At 41.6% G+C, this 26,206-nt stretch overlaps 1 protein-coding gene across 1 annotated transcript; it reads left to right on the forward strand.

Moving 5' to 3' along the window:
• Positions 1-4,805: 4,805 nt before the first annotated feature.
• Positions 4,806-24,713, forward strand: slc16a2 (solute carrier family 16 member 2). Its single transcript, XM_035161787.2, has 7 exons — positions 4,806-6,181; positions 16,411-16,555; positions 17,156-17,654; positions 19,247-19,390; positions 20,480-20,708; positions 22,430-22,702; positions 22,805-24,713. Exons 1-6 carry the CDS (start codon positions 5,758-5,760, stop codon positions 22,684-22,686), a joined length of 1,698 nt encoding a protein of 565 aa, XP_035017678.1. The 5' UTR covers positions 4,806-5,757; the 3' UTR covers positions 22,687-22,702; positions 22,805-24,713.
• Positions 24,714-26,206: the final 1,493 nt, after the last annotated feature.

The following is a 26,206-nucleotide window of genomic DNA, read 5'->3' on the forward strand; positions in this document are numbered from 1 at the left end:
TACCTGTCTCCTGTGCTGAGTGGCTATGTTGAGCCTGACACAACGAAGACAAACTTAATGGAAAAGTACGATTTCTCTTCCTGCGGCAGATCAAAAGTTTTTAGTGACCTACTTTCCCATGAAGCACAGTTTCAGATGTTAGGGGAACATAACAGTCGGGAGTTTTTCAATATTGTTCTTTGTGGGAAAATGTGTCACTGTTGGTTGTTTGGTCCGTCCAACACTTGGGGTCTGTTTCCATTTGTCGCAGACATTCATGGTCCCCAGAGGATGAAGCCCCTGACGTTTCCCCTACCACCACCATGATGTTGACATTTCTTGGTTAACACTGTAGTATTTCAACTGTTGCATGGATTGTCTATACATTTGAAACAGACATTCGTGGCTCCCAGGCAATGTATCCTGATGATTTTGCAGATCCCTTGAATTTTCCTCTGGAGCCAACATGAGATATTCTCATCCCCGTCAAGAGGGAAGAGGAATTGCAGTAGCTTTGTTAATCCCCTGGCTTTTCAGCTAAAGTTTAAATTTGACCAAATAGCGGCAAAAGGGACGATCGTACACCTGATTGTTCACGCATGAGTATCAAAACCATGTATTTGTGATAAATTATAATCACACACAATCCAGCAGATAATTCACGTATATATATATATAACATAACGTATATATTCTATAGTGTAAAGTGGGTGGCAGAGAGGAGATGAGTCTCCTCAAATCTAGTCTCTTCTCTACATCTTTTTCAGCTTCAAGCTTCCAGTTGTTTTGGCTGCATGAGACAAGCATCTCCTCCAGCCTGCCTGTCCCCCTGTCCACATCCAGGAACTGATAAGTCTCTGATGTTCACCCGCCTGTAACTGGGTGGTACAGGTTGCTGTGACTTATCACACATTTCATGGTTCATTTCAACATTCATTCCTGAACGAGACAATCCGTCTCCAGGAACTCTGTGTCACACAATTCCAGCACAATAACAGTTTGTTGTTTGGCATTTCAACTTCTTACTGTAGTTAGCGTACAATATTGTTGTACTCTTGGGTTTATGACACAAAATCTCACTCTTGTTCAAATTCGGGAAGAGGACAGGGCAGAGACTAGAGTGTGAAATGTTCAAAGTGCCGGGACTTTTTTAGCAATTTCCCAAGGAATGATTCATGGACCTAGATGAAAAAAGCACATATATTTAGATGGCTGATATCTATCAGTGTTTGCAAATTTTCTGGGCTTGATTTGATTTAAAAGGGACTATTAGGCCTTTAGGGAGATGTGGGCTCCACTGAGTGCCATTCTAATCTCAGTTTTGGTCAGTTTGTTTGTTTGTCGGCAGGATTACGCGAGAACTACACAACAGATCTTCACAAAACTTGGTGGAACGATGGGACATTGGCCAAGAAAGAACTTCCAGATATCGTTTTATCCACACAGAGATCTAGGAATTTATTTATCACTTTCTTTAACTGTGCTAGGTAAGGTTGTTTTTTTTACATTTGCGCTAATTTCCCAGGAAATGATGAATGGATCTTGATTGAAAAATCAGGCCTATTTAAGGTAATGATATTTCTGAATGTGTGCATTTGGTGTGGATCCAAAGAAAAATCTGGACCTAGTGGATTCAAGGAGGTTAGGGTAGCTTTTTTCAGCTGTTGTATGGTAAAAGTTCAGCAAAAAAAAGAGTCAGATGTAAGAACCTTTTAATCACTTTCTTTACATTTCAGGATAAGGCCCTTGATGGAGGTGTCTCCTGAGTTCTATTCTAGTTTTTTTGTATGTTTTGGCTTTGAGGATCATGTCCTCATCACTTCACACATAGACACTGGACTACTTCACCTCTTTCAAACAACTTATACAACCATTCTGTTATGTCATAAACAGTATAGTGTGTGGGACTATATATCAGCTGTTTGTTCACTATAACTCATGATCATGGCTTGTTGAGTCATTCCAGGATGAATGTGTGAACACACCTCTCACATGAAACCAAGCACAGCGCAGGAGGCTGACACAGAACCATGAACAGATTGTTCCACTGATATGGTTCACAGTTTTGTCTTTTACTCCCAACATACCCTCATGCACCGATGAGTAAAGAGGTCATGCTGGTCGCACTTGAACCTCACGGTGGGTTACTTGTCAGTGGGCGACATCACTGAGGAGACAGTGCTCATTATTGTATTAGTAGGATGTTATGGGTTTGTCAGTGAGAGGCCAGAGTGCTGGAGTTTTGCATAGACTGTGGTTCTTAGGCCCCAGAGGAATAAAGGAGGCCTTAGAGTGTGAGTCATAGCTTCAGAGATAATGTCTCCCTCTCCCACCATCACAGCAAGTTAGAGCACGCTGCTGGAGAATGAATGAGACAACCTGCACGTATCATCACCATCTTCTTTGGATTGTCACCACCAGAACAATTTCCCCAGAGTGTTGTAAATTCTTATAAAACCTAAATACTTTTATTTCTTGACGTGATATAACGTCCATCAGTTTACGAAGTTAACACGAAATCCCTCCACTTTAACATCCACTCACAAAGTCGGCCTTCATTTCTCTTTCGGACTCACACGTATGTGGGCCTCTCTTGGACGCTGAATCCCCTTGCTACCCACACCTCTCTGAGGATTTAAAGTATTCCTATTTAAACAGGAAGCACTACCATTGGCTGGATCCCTGACACTTTTGACCCCTCGTTCAAAAGGAATCCCAGGGTAGAGTTATAACCAGACTCTGTGAAGTTGTGCGACCGCTATTTTTAGTTGTGGAGCCCGAACGGGCCATCCAATCTTACTGTTCCTCAAGAGGCTAATTGGAAACAGCCGTGGGGTGAGGAAGCGGCTCCATCTGATGACGAGGTCTCACATTCCTCCATCACAAAGCATGTTTGTACAATTATGAACAATCTAATCCAAAGAGTGCGCCGGTCAGAAATTATTCTACAACAGGTGGAATTTAGTTTAAATCCACCCTGCTGACGTGAATATCCATAGATGGTAATGTTAACCTTAAGGAAGGGAAAAGGCTAAAGACAAATCCATGTGTCCTTTTAATGTTACAAAAAGAACAAATGTATTCTATTGTGTATTTGCGATACTATAAGACATCACATGTTGAGATGTTGCAAATGTTTTCTGCTGAGCAACTGAATGTGTCACATTTAAAATAGATTACCCAATGCTGGATACGGTAAGGTGTGAGTGGGAAGTCAGAATGCTGGACATAGGTTTGAATTCTTCTTTTAACGACAGTTTAAAGAAAATATAAGACCTTTTGGCGAATATAGTTTTGTTATTATAAAGTAAAGTGTATTAATTGATTATTAATTTATGTACTTTAAGCACTGGTTGATTATGATGGCAATGCTGACAGTTTCACAATTTTAAGAATTAATAAACTGAACCATTAATATGTTATGTATATGTTTTCTAAGTTTTAGAATGTGAATGTAACTATTGGGTAATCTCCAACCTTGCTCTTGTGCAGTCAATGCCGAACAACCCCTTACATAGTGCTGTAGCGCCTCTTAGTGGCACATGCTTATTATTGACGCCTGGTCTTGGTCAAACGAATAAAGAGAAGAACAAAGAAACAAAGAAAAAACTGAAAATAGTTGGAGAACCTCTGAATTGGGAACAGTGGTCCTTGTCTACTCTATGATATCCTTTTATGTATTCTTTGGTAGTTAGAACTATAATAATGAATATTCTATAAACTGATTTTTATTTTGTGTTTACAATCTTAATCTGCAAATTAAATGACAAATGCAGATCACTTATGGGAAGTACAAAAAATACTGTAAAAAATGCAGTATTGAGACACTTGTTGTTTAGTAGGTAAATATTTTGCTATTATTATATTTTTATAAGGCTACATTTCAGAGTAAATGACTATATATTTCATTCTGCTACATTTATCTGACAACTGTGGTAACTATTTTCTTTACAGGTAAGGACTTTACGTACAGATATTATCCTTCCCTTATTAAACATGCACTGGTGATGTGGATTTGATCAACTAGCAACAGCTACAACAGTAAAATGCTGATAACACTTTAATCCATGAGTGGTAATAATCCAGTTATTTACTGTACACTAACATACAGCTCACACAGGCCTTTTCTGCATGAACAGACTTATTGATATTATTTACTTATACTTCATTAATATTTAAATGCAGAATCTTTATTAGTAATAACAGCATTTACACTGTCATCTCTTGTACAGATGTGATATAACACCAGTGGAGAAAAGAAAATACCACATACTTTGAAATGTGGTGAAGTACAATTGTATACCAGCACAAAATGAAATTACTCAAATAAAGTATGTTTTGTGTATTTGTGCTTTAACTCGTGCAGCTTAGTGAGCTACTTTGCATGTGTGGTTTTATGGACACGTGTGGAGCCATTAGATCTTCGAAGCAGATACAGTTCATGGTTCGAGCTGAAGCAGAAATGTGCGGAAACTCTGCAGAGAACAAGGAATCCGGAAACACGCTGGGCATGTATAGCTCACGTGGTAAGAATGGAGCTCGTTCATTGGTGGACTGTTTGAACGAGACTTTTTCCTCTTTTTCTTTTTCATCTATGTTTTTAAATCATTATTATTAACGGTATTATTACTATTCTATTTTTCAGTTTTCATCTCCGTGTGCTTGGAACATTATTTGGCTCAATTTTGACGAAGCAGCCACATTGTTTAGGTTGAACATAAATAAATAAATAAATGAATATAGGGTGAATGGGTTCAACACCAGGGTCTTCAGCCGGAGGGTCAATCGTTATTTTCCCTTTTCACAGGAAACTGATCAAATGTAACACACAGCGGCCATTCGTTTAAAGTGCAGCGGCCGAACCAACGTGTTTGTCGAACCTGTTCATGAATAATAATCACAGTAACATTATAACCCACAGTCTTCGACACGATGGAGGACAAATATTTTCAGCGTTAAGTGTCGAGCGAACCCTCCTCGACCTTCCTTTTCTAACCGAAGACACGTCTCTAACCGACGGATAACCACAGCAGAGCAGTCCGAGGAACACTCGGCTCCCTACGTGAAACCCGATAAGACACGAAGGGAAAACTCGTCCCGCCGCCGCACGTCTGCGCGGTGGCCCCACCACCTCTGGGTCCAACCCTCCATCCGCCGGGGGGAAGGAGGCGGTGGCGAGACGGTTGAATGACGGGCCGTGGCTGTGTTGACACTCCACAGCCGAGCCAGCCCCCGGGACCCGCACCGGCCGACATATTCCACCTCGTTTGACAGCACATGAGAGAGGACCAGAGCCGGTTCGTGTCTATAGCCACCGCGGGATGCTGCGGACCCTGTGCGGGCTGCGCGACGGGTCACGGGACGGTGCGGTGCCGAAGCGGCTGAGCGGACGTGTTCACAGGTTGGTGATTTGTCACCGAGCAGGGGGGAGCCAGAGGAGAAGTGAATGTATAGCGTGAGTCTCGAGGATTCACAGAGACACAGGCTCACGTTAAAGGGAAGAATAGGCGGCGCCTGCTAATTCCTAGACCAAGACAAACATCCGACGAGAATGACACTTCCACCGTTCGCGGGTCGGAGTTTAATCGCTGAAGTTGCCGCTCGGACCCGGGCTACGAGCAGCGCGTGAGCGGCTCTTTATGTCAGCATAGGATCGTCTGCCGTTTGACAGTTAGCCAATCAAAGCTGGTGTTCCCGTCGGCGCTCTTATGTCAGTGACCTATATCTCATGCATGTGCGCCAAGAGCCCACAGTAACCTCAGCACCACAGCAGACAGCATGGGGATCAACGGGTTAGACAATCAGGCGCAGCCGTCCAGCGGCGAGTGCCGCACGGAGCAGCCGACGGCAGATCCCCAGATGGAGCAGGGGGATGCTCCCCAAGAAGCAGACGGCGGCAAGAGCGACCAGGCGCCGGGCAGCGAGCGCAAAATCGTGCGGGAGGACAGCACCGTGCAGATGATCGAGGCCGGGTGCAAGCCGCCCGTCTCCCCGGCTTCAGACTCGGAGGCGGGGATCCAGTCGGAGAGAACCGGGCACGAATTTGTCCCACCCGAGGGGGGTTTCGGCTGGCTGGTGGTGCTCGCAGCCACCTGGTGCAACGGGTCCATCTTCGGGATCCAAAACTCTTTCGGCATCCTGCACATGATGCTGGTGAAGGAGCACGCAGACCCAGACGACAAGACGTCTCAGTTCAAAGTGGGTGAGTAACAGTGGAGTGTGTGCGGGAGGTGAAGCAGCACATCAGGGTGACAGACACAGGTACACTCTGTCCTGGATGCACGCTTGGTTGCGATCTCTAACATGACAAGTTAGGTGGGGAACTTGTGTGTCCACTGGGGGGGATCATTGTAGGAAAGTACATCTTCATGACACAAACACATTTATGTAAGTACCACCAACGGCACAGACTGGTATATTGTGTCACACGCGAAAATCAGTCTGACAAAGATGTGGGTCAACACAAAAGTTAATGTGAGTTTACCCTACACATTTAAAGTGGCAGTGTTAAATAAAACATGTGCATCTCCGGTTTTGTTTCGTGTTAATGTATTCTTGCTGTTTTGGAGAGGACAGTCACCAATGTTACTGATTAACACACATTTAACTGACCAGCCGTCTACCTATCTATTCATTAACACCACTGTTATTCTAATGATCTTACCCAGCTTCTGCAAATTCATTTCACTGACACACACATAGTGTCTCTCCCCAAAAGGCTGAAATCTATAGAAACTTACCACAGACATTTAAACACCAAACCAGTGAGCCTGCTGTTCTTGTGACCATAAGTGTGACTGAAGTCGCTGGCAATAGAAACTCCTGCTTTGCCACAGAAGTTTTGCTTCCCCAAATATTCAATAGAATGTGAGATATTTATAATTTCATCTATTGTTTCCCTGCCTTTTTTACATTTTTTCTCTTTCACTATATACATAGAACAATTAGAGCGAGGGACATGTGTAAAATGTCCCTATGCTATAGACTAAACCCTGTGACATTCTTGCCACATGGAATATAATAAAAGTTAAAGGACTTTGCTATAACTTCATTCCATGAACTGTCATCCCTTGTGAAACAATAAAGATGCTGTTGACCACTGTCTCTGGCATACACCAGCAGAATAAGCCCAGTGTTCAGCCTGCTGTGTCCCTGCATACTTGGCTTTAAATGATTTCTTTGGGGATTTCAAAAATCACAAGCTTTCAGTGGTGTATGTTGGAAGAGACATGGCAGAGGCAGGATGGAAAGCAGACAAAGACATCTGTCTTTATATAGAAATCACTGATGTAATTTTTAAGGAATGAGGTGGTTCATTGTGGCCAAATAAATAAGTCTCTTGATAAAGATTGAAAACTGTGGAACAAAGATTGAATACACTGATGACCCATCAGCGGTTGAATAGGGAACACTTAAGATCTCTAGAGGTTTGGTCCCTTCATTGTATAACATATTAGAGCACTGGCCTCTCGTCTCGGCCCCATAACTAAGTGAATAGTTATGGGAAAATGGGGCGGACCCTCACTTTGAGCCAACTGCTTCTCCTGATCGAGTGAGAGCTGGTGTAAAGCGGTGTACCCATCAGTTCTGTTCTTACAGGAAAGAAATGTTTTTCTTTTAGGAGGGGAGTAGCAGAGGTGTGTATTTTTCTGCACTTCCTGTCAAGTCCCACATTCACCAGCAAAGGTTAAGGTCAGGGTGTGGGAAGGGATTATGGTTCTAAGACTGTTCCCTGGAACAAATTCTACCCTTTGTTATTATCAGTCTAAAGAGAGTTACAGGGGGAGAGGAAATAAACCCAAAGCCTCAGATACAGTCACTCTTATTTCAGTTGTTTTTGAAGGCACAGTTGAGCATCTTTAATGCCACCGTGCGCATTGTCATCTCTGATTTATGTTGAGGAAATTGCTGCGTCTGTGGTCAGCTTAAGTCTGAGAGCGACAGACACGTCAGGCCTGAATACAAATGGCAGGTGGTTGTCATGTGAAACCACAAACAATCCGTATATTTTCAAGGGCAGTTGCTATGAAGGAATTTATATTGCTTTTCAACTCTGTTTTTGCTTTGTTTTGGATTTCATCTCCAGCCGTTCCTCGGTTTTAAATCTTGGTCGCTCTTGTATGTGAAAGGATTAAGCATGTAGGCTGAGGGCTCACCTTTTCCCTTCAGTAACAGAAGAAAACTGAGAAGAGCTGCTTATCTGCAATAATCTCAATTGTAAAAGTGCCTTTCAGGCTATCCCGTCGGACAGGGTGCAGTTGGTAAAAGTCCAATCCACATGTGCGGAACGTCTTGAAACAACATGTCTAAGCACTTCACAAGCAACAAATCCAAAAGGCCGTAAAGTGAGGATGTGACAAGGAAAGGCAGGGATGTGATTACCTCTTGATGACAGATTACCATCAGGTCTTTATGCTGAGCTCAATTATACAGGCTATTTGTCAAACCTTGAGGGGTAAACAGGAGATTTTCAAAATAGCCTTTAGGAGTAACAAGGTGGGGGGAGGGCTCATAACATTGTCTCTTGAAATAAAAACGTAAGGAAAGGGGGGAAGATTACGAGTTGTAGATGGTTTAACCTTGCTTGATCACACGTTTCATCCCTGTTGAGCTCACATAGACTTCTGGTATGTTATGTTGCGTACAGAGTGGAGTTAAAAATAAAAAACTAATTGTAAGCGAGGAATGAGCCCCTTGTGCGATTCAGCGGGGGTGCGGTGATGTTTCTGCTACAGCCGAGTTTGCAACTCGGGGAATGCGTGTGAAGGGCAGAAGAAAGGGACTGAGTGAGCAAGTGATTAATTTTTCATTGATCTCTGAAACGATTCCCATCTACATGCCACTTGTGTGAGACAGATTAGTAGGAAGATTCTTCTGAAACAAAGAAACAAAGGTTCATCCGAACACATTGTGTCCTTTTTTGTTACAAAATTTGCGATGAAGAAGTCACTAAGCAATATCAACTTTATTCTCACTTTTCTAGAGAATTTTAGTGCCTTGTTCAAAAGCATTAAGACAAGAGTGATGTAGCTTAGGCTCCATTAGTAACACTAATCCATCAGCTAAGGAGTGTTTTCCACTCTAAATTCAGTCTCAAGTGGACAGACAATAAAACTGACTGACAGCAGCATATTGGGCTAGAAGAATTACTCTTCTTGTCCATATTGAGCAGGAGCATTTTCCCTTTAATGTTGATAATGTATAAACGACACAATAAACTATACAGGCTCATGAGCAGAGGTTTGCATCTAGGAAACCTGCAGGCTACACACACACTTACATATCGACACACAAAGTACTTCAGAATAGCTCAAAGTGACTGCAGTAACAGTAGTGTTGTACAAATAAAACCAAGTAGATGTTGTCTTGGCAATCATTCATATCAGGCAAGGCAATTTTATTTATAAAGCCCCTTTAGGTTTGAGTCCCCTTTACTTTGGGCACTTTAACTTTGTAGACCTTCTATATCCACAAAAAACCTATAACCCTAGATTAAAGGGAAAAATGCTTTAATGCATCAAGGGGATTAGTGGGTGGCCTGGAATTTGAAACAGCATTTTGAACATTATGGGAAGCTACAACTTAACTGAAACACAGGCTCATAAAATGTGTGCAACATTAGTAGTTCTATAAAAGTGCCATTCTTTTCATTTAGTGGTCGGGGAAAGGCAGGGATAGCTACAGCCTTGATATCATCACAGCACTGCCTTTATCTCTACAATGAGATCTTTCATCATATCAGATGCGGTCAACATTCAGTGGCTGACATTTCTTTAAAGACACATATCAACTCAGTAAAAATAACTTTCTAGCCGAGAAGCAGGTGTCTGTCACAAGCGAACCTCTGTAGTCATTAACATACTGCTGTGCTCTGCTGCTCTGAGGCTCCGCTGCCCCGGATTGCTTCAGCAACTCCGGGGGTCGGTGGAAATCCCAGGTTGGCAGATCAGGGAGTACTGTGGCATTTTTGGCATTCCAGTGGGCCGGGCAATGGGTTCAGGTCAGATCAGAGTATCTGCAAGCTCCCCACACAAGCAGGTACGTACAGAAAATCAAACACAGGGATAAAAACTGTTTTTGTTAAATGTGGTTTCATAAGTTAACACATACATCCATCGATAGGCAGTATTCCAGCAGGTGGAAAAGGAATTAGTGAAGCGAAAAAAAAGTAAATGCTTCCTTTCTGACCCAAAGGAGTGATGTGAGCTTATCAGGAGTGAACCCCAAGAGCTGGTTGAGGCAGGAAAATCCAGTTGTTCTGCTACACTGTGCTCTCTGTCCGTTACATATCTGATGTAAATCCATACATACTCTTCATCTTAAATAATTAACAGCGTCAAAACCTTTGGATTGAATAGTAATACTTTTAGCTTGATGACGTGACCAGTAAACATCAGCATTGATTTCTAATTGTTAGTGATTGATACCAAATGAACAACTCATACAGCATCTTGAGATTCCTGCTGTCATTAAGTTTTTTTTCATGCACTCAGGCTACCCATTGTTAAAGTCTTCAACTAGTTCACACAGTTAAAGCATCACTCGGCAACTTTTTAAACCTTAAAACAGGAACTTGAAAACTAATTTTGACTTGAGATAAGGAGAATTGTGCCGCTTTCATTCCTACTCCTCACCCAGAAACAGTTTTCTTGCTCATTGTAACTTTGGTAGTTGCAGCTTTAACGGCTAGAATCCGGCCCAGCAACTTCAAGAGTAAAGCCAAACTTTAAATAATAAGACAATACAGCAGCACATTGCCCACCCCTAGCATCTGCTAAGACCATTTCATGTGGCCATGAGGGAATGGGCGTCCTTACCAACAAGTCCATGGTCTACCTTCGGGTGTCTATTAATGTTGCAAACGTATGTACAGCTATTGTTACTTTAACTGTTGGTACCCAAGACAGTTTCGAAGAAAATGTGTTGCATTGTTTTGCAGATAGGATATTTCCTCCCTGTCTCTATGGGAAATCGTTTGAGGCACAAACACTGCGCTAGGAAATCATTTTGACAGTTGTTTTGTTTCTGATTGTTTGGGCACATTGGATTTTCCTTCAATTGAAAGGTTTGGGTTCATATGAAGGTCTGAAACTGCCTAAATTAATATTAAATAAAGAAATAAAATAAATTAATATACAATTAAATGCACATTTAAATTTTTGCAGTTTCTCTCCAAAGATTATCTTTGATTGTAAAACTAATTATTGTTTGCTCCTAAACGCAGTGGCATCTCTCTATTCAGATTGGTTTTAGTTGCCAAAGGTTGGAGATGTGTGTCTCTCCTGATAGTCGATACTTTGGAGGTGAATTTGTTTGTACTGCTCAAAGCATTGAAAATGTTAGAATAAGTCGGCATCAACCCGACTTTCCAGGAACAATGTCCTTGTTACTCAGGATAATCCGCCGAACAGGCTGTGAACGTTTTTCTTTGAAAGCACTTTCATTCTGTCTGAGGGGCTGCAGTAAATCCTTCAGTGGTCAGCTGATGTGAACGTTAACACCCTCAAATTATAGACGAACTTTGCCACTCTGGCCTCATAGTTTATTTTCAGAACCAACGTCCTGGAGCACACGGCCAACACAACAATCACTATGCAAATTCTATACTGTGCTGTAGCTGCTACTTAACAACTCTCACAGCAGCATATTGTAAGAGGAGTGTTGAGGTAATTGCTCCAGCACAATCGTGTAAATGTCAGTCCTGAAGGGACTCGGAGGACATGAATGACGCGAGTGACTCACTGTTGGTGCTCTCACAGCAGCAGAAAAGCCGGTTCGTTTGGCATGCAAAACATTTATTAAGATATGTAAGTTGACTGGGGCCAGTTAAAGCTATATGTACCCATGACACAGACCAGCCAAAAAAGCCACATGTTCCAGCATGTGTAGAAATACAGTATGCTAGGAATATTACCCAGTTGATTTAGTTAGGTTTGCACAGAACAAACAGCATGCATGTATACTATACAGCTTGCACTGCCTAATACAAGCTAAACCTAGTGACCTCGGGTTAAGCTCTTGATGCATTAAATGATGCTGCCTCTTTAAAAACCCACAGCGTTTCTCTGCTGCAAGAGGTTTGTCCCGCTAATGTAAAGATGGGTCCTATTGAATCTCTCTGTCTCTTCACTGCTGTCAGACTGGATCCATCATGTACAGACACATGACACACACACACACACACACATTAAATTACATTACATATCATGTAGCTGACGTTTTTATCCATTAAGTGCATTCAACCATGAGGGTACAAAACCAGAACAGCAACAATCATGTAAGTACAATTAGTCTTTAAATAAGCCAAACTACAAGTGCTACATGTAAGTGCAACTAAACTCACACACTTGTATTTCTGTCTTAGTGAGGACATTCACTGGCAAAATGCATTTCCTAGTCCCTAACCTTAACATTAACCATCACAACTAAATCCCCGGCGAGGTCTATGCTCAAAATGGTCCTCACAAAGATATAAATACAAGTACACACACACACAAACACTTTCTTTTCATTTTGCACCAGCCTTCCTCGCTGAGTTCATTTCCTTTTGTTCGAAACTGTCCTGAACTAATCTTCTCTAATGAATACACTCTCCTCCTCTGTCTATTCACAGACCTCGGCCTGTGCCAGCGCAGAGAAGAATGGGGCATCGGTGGGTGGGTTGACAGAAAAGAGAAAAAGAAAGTGGAGGAAAACAGGCTTGGGTCTGCAGTTTTGTTCGCCTCTGCGTGCACATCAGACCTTGTTATTTTGTAGACAACGTGCTTGTTTTTTTTCCTGCACAGTAACATTGAACCTAGATGCTGTCATGGTCTTCTCCACATTGGTCCAGTCAAGAACCTGTGCATGCAGGCTTGAGGCAAAGTAGGACAGAGGAACAACATCAACCATTAATTAAGACAGTTGTACTGCTGGTACTGGTACTTAGGTTATCATGTTACATCAGGGCCAGATTGCTGCCGCCTTCAGTTCGAGCGAAGACACAAGGTACTGAGGAAGCTGGGAAAAGGGTTGAAGAATGAGTTTCTGGAAATTAAACCTTACATTTAGCCTTAAAGTGTTCCTAGTCCTCAATAATATATTGGCTGTCCTTCTGTTTGTTTCTATTCAATACGTTGCTCTACATTACTCATACTGTATTTCTCTGGTCCCATCTTCTTGAAAACATTTATTCAGCTAGGGAAAGAAAAAAACAGTGAGCTATCTATCTTTGTTACCTCCACCAAGGAGGGTATGTTTCCGTCTGCAGGATTACACAAAAACTACTGGATGGAGTTGGACGAAACTTGGTGAAAGTTTGATTCAGGAGTGCAGATCTGGATCGTGAACATGTTGAGTGCAGACACATCTAGAGCCAAAGATGAACAGTACAGAAAGAGCATGTGGAAAAAGCATATGGGTCACGCTTCTGATGGAAAGAGTAGTTAAACATTTTACAGTGCTGCTAAGTATGAACTGCCCAGCGAGTAGGTGACCAGCATGTCTACATATAACAGTGGATATCCAGATCGGAGACAACACTTTGGCTGAGCTGAGACTGACATACGTATATAAGATCCATCCATACTAACCAACTGGCCATATGGTTGTGGACGAGGAGCGGAAAGTTGTGCTGGAGATAGTGGTGGGGAGTCTGAAGTGACAGCACCATCAATAAGAAGGAATATGAGAAGCTGGAGAAATACCAGTGAAGGCAAAAGTGATCCCAGTAGTAGAAGCGTGCAAGACTGTGGCCACTAATTTCTGAGATTCCAGAGGCCTCTAACCCAAACTGAAATCGACCTGATTATGTCAGGAGGTCTGAGTGCAGCACTTTTAGTTTTTTTAGAGATATATACATATGTCATTAAATTTGAATGTCTGCAGGCTTTTCTCTTGGCTCATGTAGAACCATCCCTCCACTGAATTGGGATGCCTCTATAATCAAGATATATACAACATATGTTTTGCCATCTACACAATTCCGTAAATACTATAACTGAAAAGACTATTGGGCAGAGTTAGGACTCTTTTGAGTGTTTTGCATTGTGGTGCTGTTCATACTGGAAAGCCATAGAGTATGTTCAGCCTTCAGGGCAAATATGAGGATTTAGAAGTCCACAGAAAGCATGTGAAGTGAAGCATAACATGATATTTTGAAGATCAGTTGTGGAATTGTGTTGAGCCTAGAGTATTAAAGGATTAAGAGATGTGTAAATGGAAAGGATTGGATAGGTGTGAAAAACAAACACAAGTTACGCTACTCTGCTTCCCCAAACCATTGTTTCAGTTTATAGCAACTACCCTGTTTGGATTCATCGTTTCGTTTTCAGCCACAGGAAGCAGCTGTTTTAAGTGAAAAAGGTCTAAAAAGTGACTGTACTCTAACCACCCAGCACCAAATAAGAGGTAATGAATGAGAAGCTAGTGAACAAACAGGCATTTACCAGATATTTCCCTCAGGATTTGGTGGTTACAGAATGTATCCTCAGAACGGTTACAGACCATATTAGACAATCCCATGTACACTCAATTTAAAGCAGCAGTTCCTTAAGAGAGTGCTATCGGGCCATGGGAGATTAAATCTACAGCCATACCAGGTTCAACAGCAGCCTCTGCCTCCTATTCCCAGGCTCATTTTGACGGTTGATGTCAGACAGGAACTGTATTTGATTTAACAGGATTTGGTTGGCTGGTGCCTGTGCTTTTGTTTGTTTAAATACGATTTGATTGGCTGGTGCCTGCACTGCCGCATGAAAACTTTTACCATACGCAGCGTGGCCAACAGAACCACAATGTAGTTGGGCAACGCATGACGTCGGCCCACTCAAAGTGAATGAGCAGTGTTCCCGTTAAAGCCTCCAAAGAATGCGTGTGAGTCCTGCATTAACGCTCTAGATCAGTGATGCAAAATGGGGCAATTGTAATGCTAAGGTGCTTATAGGATGCCAAACCCCAACTCTTTGGCTCATTAAGTAAAGTGGGTTAATCTGATCTCATGCAACGTTGCTACTGATTTCTCCCTCAGGGCTATATGTTTTCATGTCAAGTGTTAAGTATGAGACGTGTTGGGAGGCCAATGTAAAGAAGCTATAAAACATTTATCTATTTTACTGTTGCACATGTTGCACATGTTGCATTTAATTACTATTAATTTAATAACCCTGGTATCCGCCTCACCCAGTTAAAGTTTCTGGAAATTTTGGTGTCAAGATGAATCTGAGTTCATAAAGTACATATAAAACAGCAGAATTTGCCCACTCTTGTTTAATTTGATTAAATAAACCATAGGAAGGCTGAGGTGCAGTTCCACCCTTAAATTACACAAAATCCGATGTACACAATAATGGTAGTACAGAAAACCTCCACAACAAAGACTGTTTGTATAATGCTGCAGATCTCGTGTTTCATTGTGTGGGTGTATGCACGTGTGTGTGTCTGAGTGGGTGTATCAGTTCATCCACCTGTTTGTCAGTGTGTCTGGTCTCATTCCCGTCTAGCTTTTAGATCAGTGTGACCCACAGCCCAGACGACATGGTAGACATTAAAGCTACCTTTGCTCCCGGGGGCCTGGACGCAGGCACTTGTTTGTTTGCACTTCAGGGTACACAGTGTCTCTGTTGGATCACTGTGGCTCGTGATGTTTTAACTCTGGTTGGATATTACACCACCAGCCTGAACTGCCCACTTTGAGCCACTTTATAATCTGCCTAATCACCATGAGAAATTTTATAGAGTGTGTCCGATGAACAGTACATGATGCAGAGTTACATGAATTTATATTAATAGCAAATCACATCACATGCCATAGGGCTGGGCGATATAGCCAAAAATGTCTTATTAGTCAATGTCGATAATTATCACGATCAATTTCACATTATTATTTTTTTCAAGTTTAACGACTGATTTTTGCTACTGAGTGAAGGTTCTGGTTTAAACTCTTCTTTATGGGCAAACACGTAAAATTCTGAGGACATTAAAACCTATTTTATATTACACCTCCTCACTGTGCTTGCACAATGCATAAGCAATATATCTATATCTATATATATATAACTTTCAAATCAAATCACAATTCAATCATTATTGTTATCGTCGTGTCCTAATGTATATAATTTTGTTTCCTATTGCTACTTTCTTTCAAGTAGGGCTGCAAATACACACAATTGATTTACTATAAGTAGCAGTAAGGGCAAATCCTTGGAACCCCTAAGGTTTTAGGAATTTGCCTTTCTTGTAGAAATTGTTGAACAATAACACACGACAAGGTTTTTCAGTGTATTGCCTCCATACAGGAAAGAGATTAAATTTCTCCTCATTGTCCTCATATCAGTTGTATTGCACAGAACTGCATCCTGTATTTCCTCCATTTGTTGATTTACAGCCACAACCTTCAGCATTTCCACGTTACTCTATCTATCTCTTTATCTCCCTTCTCCTCTTCCTCTACAGCCTGGGTCGGGGCCCTGGCCATGGGCATGATCTTCTTCTGTTCCCCTGTGGTCAGCATGTTCACCGACCGCTTTGGCTGCAGGAAGACGGCTGTCTGCGGCGCACTGCTGGCTTTCATAGGCTTGCTCAGTACATCCTTTGCAAAGTAAGCTAGTGAACATTTATAGTAGACATCACTTGTTCTTGCCCCAGTTTGTGCTTCTGGTATATTATCATTGCATTTTAGTTACAGAGCTACTGTTAGCATTCATTATTCAAAAATAAAAAATATTCATTAGTTTCCCAGTTAAGATTTTAACCTGTTTCTCTAGTTTCAAGTGTATTTTCTAACCTAGTAGCTGGAAATAAAATGTCTCTGCTATTTTTTAAAAATATGATTTCATTATTTTGTGCGTACATTTTTTGGTTATGTATATATGTTAAAAAATAGAAAGTGACATCAATACAGACAGTATTAATGTACATAATTGATCAGGAAACAGAGTAATGTTTTGTAATGTAACTTCTAGGTTATTTTAGCTGTGATATGGGCAGCCTGACTTATGTCATTTGATATTTTTGTTACAGTGGTATGCATGGTATCTAATCATCTTTTTTATTCCTCGTTTGCACAATAATTACATTTAAAGCAGAGCAACTAGATTTATAGTAATTGAATCATCATCTGCTCCTTGTCAACATCTTATCATCACTATCTTATCTTCCTTTATCTATCTCTTTTTTATTGCTTCACTCTTTATTGCAGCTCCCTCGGCCTTCGTTATTTTACATATGGCATACTGTTCGGCTGTGGCTCCTCCTTCGCGTTCCAGCCCTCGTTGGTCATCCTCGGCCACTACTTCCGTCGGCGCCTGGGACTGGCCAACGGCATAGTGACAGCCGGTGCCAGCCTCTTCTCCATGGGCCTCCCAGTTTTCCTCAACAAGGTGGTGGAACCTCTGGGCCTCAGCAGGACCTTCCAGATCCTCAGCCTCTTCATGCTGGTCCAGGCGCTGCTGGCGCTGGCATTCAGACCTTTAATGCCTGCTGGAGGAGGCATGGGACCCCCGGGCATGGGTCCTGGCTCTGCTGAGCCCCAAACCCAGTCGGGGGCTACTGCTCAGGGTGCAAGCCTTTGGAGCAGGGTTCTAGCTGGGTTCAGGAAATACTTCAACCTGCGTGTGTTTCACATCGTGACATATCGGCTGTGGGCGTTTGGAGTAGCTACAGCTGTGCTGGGCTACTTTGTACCGTATATACATCTGGTAAGAACATCTCATGGGCAGTGGAATGCATGTTTAATGAGCAAGATATGACTGCTTTCTATCAGTGTGTTGTGATGAACACACATCTTTTCCATTGACTGTATATAAAGATGGACGACACGATAGCCTACCACAAGTGAAGCCAAAGGCTCTTAATCATTACCTACTGGCTGGATGCAGTATAGGTCATGTCTTCCTCCATGTTATTGGATGTGACATGGGCCAGAATAAAATAGCCAAAGTAAAGTTTTACCAATATGGCTTCTGTCATTTTAGGTAGTTCTTATCCTCCCAAATTTTTCTGCAAAGTTAGTTTTTTACTTATTATTGATGCTGTGAAAAGACACCTGAGACAACAAAGACAAGCAGGTTCTCTCGGCTCCATCCACCAATCACTATTGCAGACGCTGGCTCTAAATGCGCAAAATGGCAGCGTTCGTATCCAGGATATTTTGGCTTCAGTTCTGAATAGTGAGAGGAAGAGGAGATGTTTTGCCATCTTTATTTACAGTCTATGGTCTTACCCTGCAACTTAGCTTGTTAACTAACATCTGCTCACAGGCTAGATATCTACTTAGCTGCTCAGCTTACACACAGATCTTCATTACCACTCCTGATAATGCACTGTCCATGACTTGTAAACTACAGCGCAAGTTTGTTTGCTTTGTCTCTTATTCCCCCTGCTGGGGCTCAGCTGCTGTGAGGAAAACTGATATGTGTGATTTTCTCATAATTATAAAAATAATTGACGATAAAATTTAAATAACACTGACCTTGTTTTTCGTTTATGACTAAATGATAATGGTATAGTAATTTTTTCGTTCAAGAACAAAAGTCAGCTGCAATATTTTTAGAAAATCTCCACACGAACTATGACTAACTTTGGTGTGAGATAGTGAGATAGTGATGGATGGGGATGGAAGTGTAAAGCTGTAGCGTGGAGCTGTGAAGTTGATCTCCCTCCATCCAGATGTCGGACGTTCCAGCTCCGGCCTCCCTCTGTCAGGTCTGTTGTTTCAGGCCCGGGCCCAGATGTAAACACAGCCCCGGCCTTTGTATTGGCTCAACCACCTCAGGAAACCTCTCCTGTATGGCCTCTCTGTATCCCTAAACATGCCTATCCTATGGCCATTGATGAATGTAGAGCCCTTCAAAGGAGAGCAAATATTTCACAGGGACCAGCTTGCTCAGGAAAGACTTCAGAGGGCGGTTTCATGTTTTGGATCTGAATTGGGGGTCAGGGCTGAGGGGAGTTGGAGACTCTGACATATATGCGTCGGGTCTCGCTCTCCTGCTGTTCCAAAGGTCGGCGGATGAAGACATTTTGTTATTGTTAGACTGTAGCTTTGGGGTTATGGATGGACAACGCCGCCATTCCACAAAACACACACCCATTTACCGACTTCACTGATTTCTTAGCAACACAGAACAAAAACATGTGAAAAAAGCTCACCAGCAGGTTTTGTGGTATCTTTGTTTGCTCATACATTATTGGCAGCTTGGGAGTGTTTTCTCCTGCAGCACATTATCCACTGTTGCAAGCAGCCAAATCTCACACAGCACTGTGTCTGTTTTTCTCTTTCATGTCTCAGATGAACTTTGTGAAGGAGCGCTTCGAGGGGACCCAGAAGGATTGGGTTCTCCTGGTGTGCATAGGAGCTTCGTCTGGCGTGGGACGCCTTGCTTTCGGAAAGATCGGAGACCTTATTCCAGGCCTTCAAAAGATCTACATGCAGGTGCGGAAATTAAACATCTGCACATTAACTTTAATCTGAAACAGAGACGTCCTTGTGCTAACTATTAACATGTGTGCTTTGTTTGTTATTCAGACTCTGTGTTCCCTGGCACACACATTAAACCAATAGTTTTTTCATATAATCCAATAAAAGGCTGGGTTTTACCGATTGAAACTTGGATATTATATGTGTAATTAGAGTGATTCAGTGGATGGTAATGGCTTATTAGGCAGAAGATAAACATGACTCAGACACTTTTTGCACTTATAGTGTCTTTCTTAGAATGACACACTTTGATAATGAAAAAGAAGATTCAGTCCTGTAAAATAAAAGAGGGAAAAGCAGTTCAGAGCAGTTTGAGAAATGAGAAATACCTACTTCCTGCAAACGTCCAGATAATCCTTCATTGTATGGTTCAGCAAAGGGATATTAAGTCTAAGGCTGATTAAAACCTAAATACCTCAATATTGCATGACATTTTTGCACTAAATGCAGAAGTCTGTAAAATATCGATACACCAAAAAAATATGTTTAGAATTACCTTTTGGCACTATTGTCCATGTAGATTGTGCAGAGATGATATTTTATGATTTAAGGATAAGGACATCATGTTCAAATACAGTACACTGCTCAGTAGTTTCTCTCCTGCTGGCTAAAGAAAAAGAAAGTATAAAGCAAGCTCATCCAATTTTAATAAACACTAGGTGCTGGACAGAAGTAACGTAAACCAGCAGTCGAGAACTGTCCGCACATCAGTTCATGTTCCCACAAACCTTTTTTATTCTTACCAGGTAGGTAACGTTTTGGGCAGACTTGACTCTTAAAGATGTGAAGTTTTATGGTTATTGAGGGTTTTAATCGTGAACTCTGAGCTCAGGATTATATAAATGTGTCAGACTTTTTAACAGTTTTTCCAACTTAAATATGTTGGTCTTTATAAAGCTGGAGGGTGTTGTCTCTCTGTATTCTGCCCTCATTGACTAACATCAGCACTATGGAAATGAGAGAGCAGGCAAACATTAATTAAATACCAGTACAACGTGAAACTATAAAGACATTAATAGCTTATCCTCTCACTGTCTTTTTCAGGTGGTGTCCTTCATCGCTCTGGGCCTGATGTCCATTTTGATTCCTCAATGCCATGCGTTTGAGGCGCTGGCGGTCGTGTGTGTGTTCCTGGGCCTGTGTGACGGCTGCTTCCTCACAATGATGGCCCCCATAGCGTTCGAGCTGGTCGGGCCCATGAAGGCCTCGCAGGCCATAGGATACCTGCTGGGCCTCATGGCTCTTCCAATGACGGCAGGTCCACCCATCGCTGGTGAGTAGCTTGCTCTTTTTCCTGTTTTTCACAATTTAGCTCAGATTTATACAGAACATCCCATAAGGAACTCATATCCTGTGGTCTGACTTCAGGATTTTGGCAGAGACAGGGCACAGTAAGTTGAAATATATAACAGAGAAAAACAGTAGAACAAAGACAAGAAAAAATGTAGGTGAGCAAAATGTATGGCAGGATTATTTGTGCTGCACATTGTGTCTCGAGAGGTTTGGGCTTGTAGCCAACTCCAGGTAGTCTCCAGGGATTTGTCCTGAGAGAGAAAACCTTGGATGTCAGAGAAGAATCTGTCCAATCTTGGAGCAGATCTGGATCCGAGGGCAGATCATTTGATTACTTTTTCTAACATTGCAAGATAGAGCGTTGTTCAACAATCTCTTTGATTTCTAAGAGAATATTTCCCGGATCTCAATGAAAAAAACACAATGAAAACACCAGATCTGGATCCCTGCCCGAATTGACTGGGTTCTTCCCTGACCCATACTGCATCCTTTACACCAAGGCTAGTGATAATTCATCTAGTTGTTGTGTGTAATCTTGCTTACAAACAAACAAACTAATCAGCCAACAAAGGGATAAGTGTAACCATAATATATTTTTTTCATTTAGTATAAGCTTTTTTTAGTTCTCTTAATCTTTTGCTGTAATTTGTTGAAAACAAATGTAAAAACCCCAAAAATATTATTCACAATTTTGGAAACATGGAAAATATTTTGGTTTCACGTGACTACTATTTCTTTTAACAAAAAAACAATGAATGTTTTCTCAGGGAACGTGTTCGGCTGCAATTACCTTGTACCTTTGCTTGCTGTTCCCTGTTGTTCCTGCACATATGTCTGAAATGTGCCCATCTTTTATCAATAACGGCAGTCAGATAATAGGCTTTAGAGCATCCGGTGCATGTAGGATGCCACTGTAAGAGGCTAACCAGCAAATGATTGCACTATTTGTGTGTGCACACAAAGCCCTGCAGAGGTAAAGCACAGTTTAGTGGTTACATTTGGTGTATGATTACAGCCTCTTTCTGACTCTGGCTTTATCTCCTGTAGATACAAAACATGAAGCTGGCAGGATGCAGACTTTTATAATGTGCAGTATACATACTGTATAATGTGCTGTATCATATGCTGTATAGTGTTATAAAGAAGTGTTAGGGATTGCATTTTTATCCTTAAGGTTTAAATGTTTAAACGTGAAACGATATAAGAACAAGATACATTTAAAACAAATAAATAATAATAATTACAATTAAAACAATGCAAATGTTGTTAATTATCAGTGACATAACCCAGGTTGTGTTAACTCTCCAAAAGAAATTCTTGACAAATTTCGATGGAAATAGACATATATAGTGTTTTTATAGCAGTTTTAGGGAGCAGCCATTTTTGTCCCAAAGTTGCTGAGAGGGAGTATTTTAAGGGAGTCCTACAGGTTAAAGATAAATTGAAGTAAAAAATAAACAAATTTGGTTATAATTAAAATGTTTGACAGAATTATTGTGGACAAATCTTGTGTGGTACATAATGTTACAATGAAATGTAGCTTACTTTCTTGAGTTGGACTGTGAACTTCCTGACTATAGCAAAATGACTAGCCAAAACAAATAAATAAATGTGCCAGGGTGTGAATTCAATAGCAGGATTTGTGACTCGCTTTGTCTACATCCATAACATTTATTGTCTCCTCCTGCCACCACTGCCCAGGTCTCCTACATGATTACTTTGGGAACTACACGGTAGCCTTCTCCCTGGCTGGGGTGCCTCCTATGGTGGGGGCCGTGGTGCTGTTCTTTGTGCCCCTGATGCACTCCAGGATCCAGCGAGGCCAGGCCGGGGCGTCACCAGAGGAGACGTCCACGACCGCCCACATGTTGCCCACCACGCCGCTAGCAGAGGAGCCCAAGAGCTGCACCAATGGAGACATCCTCCCCGGCTACACTGACGTAGAGACCCACATCTGAGTCGCACTGTACAAAGGTTACAAACATTTACAACCATCCTGCACATGTCTAGAATCTGCACCTGGAAATATGTAAATACGTTTCCCTTCACGTTTACTTTCCTTTTGTTTTTTCTCAGGGATTCAGCCCACCAGCACCTTTTCTCATCCTTCGATTGCGCTCCTCCCAACCAGAGCTCTCAACCATGGACTTCTGTTTGCTGACCTTTGACCCCACCTGGCCCTCATTGGCTGTTTTGTTATTTTCACATGGAGAGAAGTGGAAAAGGGCACTCTGGCTACAAACTGCAGAAAGGACAAAAAACAGGTGCATCAGGGTAGTATGATGGAAACATTTAGGGAGGATAAGCACAACAAAGTCTCTACTCCAATTGTTTCATCAGTGGGGACTCTGTAGTAATATAAACTGTACCTCCAAGAGGAAAGAAAGGAATAGATTTTACCTGACAGCGGTAGTTTCTGATTTCACAGCAAGTATGACTAGAAATATATTATATTACATATATTTTAAGTCATAAAAATGAAGAATAGTCATATTTACGACTAAAAATGACAATTCTTTATTTTTAGATTCCTTGTAAACACATTTTGAGGCATATAAAAACTAGTGAAGGGATAAATTCTCAATTTCTTTATGTAGTACCTCATGCATCAAAGTTTTCTCAACACACTGCAGGTTTTACTTTGTTCTACTGTTTTCTGCTGAGCCAGCGACAAGAGAATCATATGTACAGTACATGTTGTAAATGTCACTGCAAATTCCTCTGAGAAATCAGCAACCAGACACAATCACCTCAATTCAACCGCACACTGTTCCACACGGTGCTCAAAGCCAGGGTCTCAAACTCAACTACTCAACCATCCTGCCTGCACGGGAGACACATATGTGACTTTGGCGGCTGCTGATTCCACTGATTTATTTGCCACGGACTCGTGTGTTGGATTTTTCTAGTGTTATATTATAGGTCAGTTCACTCAGAGGTGAGCAGTAAGATCAGTGCATCTCCTACACCAATCACCGAGAGGAAACACCACAGTCGATACAAGGTCTTCTCGTGAGTCAGCCTTAACTTTCAGCTTTCGATTATGTCTGTTTCTCCAATAACACTTAATTTGTCTTATTGGCCTTTAAAATTTTTAGCAGGGTGCTGGATAAATCCACATGAACTGTTTGCTATGAATAGTTTTGTAGTGTGCACACTGTTTACTCATATTAGTAGAAAAAGCTGGAATCACGCAGGCCTCATGGCAGATTGACGACTGTCGTTAACTTTAGATTTTCATCATAATAACAAAAGGCATTTTTTGACTTTTTATCTTGAGTTTTCCTGTGTATGAACGAGTGTATGTGTGTGTACTTGTTTTTGTTGCCACTTTAGGACCTTTTCCTGCATAAACACTGACTTTGTCAGGACCAGTAGACCTTATGGGGACCACAGCTTGGTCCCGATGAGGCAAAACTTAATTTCTGAGCTCCTGGTTAAATTTAGAGGTTAAGATATGAATGGTGGTTAGATTAAGGTTAGGGTTGGTTATGAATTGGTCATGGTAAAGGTTAGGGATAAAGTTTTGGTTAGGCTGTCCACCACGATTTAAAGTCGTTGCAGAGTCCTAGTCAGGATAGCTGCACAAAAAAACCTGTGTGCGTTTGTGTGTGTGCGTGTACATGTGCACGTGTGTGTCTGTGTGTGGCACCTGTGCATCTGCATTAGTAGTAGAGGCAGTTCTGTAATATGAAACTCGGATGTTACAGTCTGTTGATAAGAAGGGGACTTCTGAGATTAAAACTGCCGAACGGCCCCGGGGCCCTCATGAGGCCACTTCACAGAAACAATGAATTTGCTGCTGTAGTTTAGTCTCGTCATGAGCACCTCGATCACTGTGTTAGCAGCTGTGAAACAAAACGTTACAGCCTGCTCTCTTAGATTACAATGAACTGTAATGACCAGATGTGAAGTAGAGCTGCAATAATGGACAGTTTTTAGTGTTTTGAGTTCGAGTTACACTCTGGTTATCTGCGTACCAGAAGGGGGGTGGCGGGGGGGGGCAGGGAAAAGGAAACGCCCTGGTGTTAAGGTGGTATTCCTTTCGTTCAATGCCCCTTGTTGCTTTCACTGCCATTATTCAGTCTGTGTTACAACACTTTAGGACCGTACAGCTACACAAACCTTACTGCTGAGTGTAGCTTTTTTTTGGTGTGTGTTTGTGTTTTGGGGTGATAACGCTACATTACAAACTGTTCTGAATAGGAAACACTTATACCTCAGTGATCAATCAATCAATCAATCCTCAGCAGTTTAGGTGTGAACGCGTGGACACTCTTCATTAACTTCTTCGTGGTTTGTTGTTGCAGTCTGAGTCTCAAAACCATTAAGTTGCCAAATGCTCGTTTTTTTTTCACTTCCTCTGAACAAAATCTCATTAGTGTCCGTTTACTTTTTACGAAACATCGTACTTCCATTCCTCATGATCAGTTGGTGCAAGATTTATCCTTCCCGTTGTGTTTTTGCCTTCCCATCCATTTGCCCTGATGTTTTTCATCATTTACTACGGAATTTCTAGTTGTCAGTTGCTGTAGCTTGTCTTAATCACGGCCTGATTTCCTTGTCTGTGATTCAAAAATGCAGTTAATTTAAAATGTCTAAAATTCTTAACTAAAGTGCGGAGGTGTTTAACCATAAGCAGTGGCGACATTTAATTGTTAAATGGTGTTTAAAAGCAAAATCACAGACCTCTAATTTGACTGAGGCAGTGTTAAAATCTCTTTGCAGCACAGATGTTAATTTGCAGCTGCACAGAAAAAGGTAGGGAGTCATTAAAACTATGGGCTGCGTGAGTGGTTCAACTACCAGCTATATAAGCTAACCAATATCATAAATTTATTTCAATTTAGCCAATTTTGAGATTCATCATCTTTCAGCTCCCATTAACGTGAACGCTCCTGCATATCAATATCATTCAAACCAATTACATCTTCAAAATAAGCAGTTTTTACTTTTCATATTTCTATCTATGAAGTTAAAGTTAAAATAATGTATAGCTAACTTCCTGCCTATTAAACAATAGGTAGAGGTAAAAATGATAGTTTTATTTTTTCGATAAGAAGGTTGCAGGAGATGCTTTTTAAAACTACACAACTGCTTGGAAAATCAGTAACCCATTAACCTAATATTAGATTTTTTAGTCATTTGGACCCGCAATTTAAAGATGATGATATTTTTTTTCATCAGAGGATAAATAGGTTACATTTTTCGCTGTATCCTCACATTCTGCTGGTTTGCACAGCACTACCCCAGTGAAAGCATAGCGTTTGCATGTTACTGACATGTTGCACTAGTTTACTAGTTTGCTGAACTAGACGCACGTGTGTCAGAATCTAGCAAATGAACTAGTGAATGAAAAGTCCGCAGGGGACTTTAAACCTCTGGCAGCCATATTGGACGACCTCAGCTGCGATAGGCTGACTGTGTTCCTATGCATGAAACAAATCCGTCTCAAACAAGAATTAGCTAGAATCATTT

This window comes from Hippoglossus stenolepis, chromosome 7 (genome assembly GCF_022539355.2).
Source record: "Hippoglossus stenolepis isolate QCI-W04-F060 chromosome 7, HSTE1.2, whole genome shotgun sequence".
In the NCBI taxonomy this organism is placed as follows: Eukaryota; Metazoa; Chordata; class Actinopteri; order Pleuronectiformes; family Pleuronectidae; genus Hippoglossus; species Hippoglossus stenolepis.

Coding starts and splice junctions, on each gene's coding strand:
- slc16a2 (XM_035161787.2), top strand. CDS start 5,758: ATGGGGATCAACGGGTTAGACAATCAGGCGCAGCCGTCCAGCGGCGAG. Junction 6,182..16,410: donor GACGTCTCAGTTCAAAGTGG/GTGAGTAACAGT, acceptor CTTCCTCTACAG/CCTGGGTCGGGGCCCTGGCC. Junction 20,709..22,429: donor GGCAGGTCCACCCATCGCTG/GTGAGTAGCTTG, acceptor ACCACTGCCCAG/GTCTCCTACATGATTACTTT.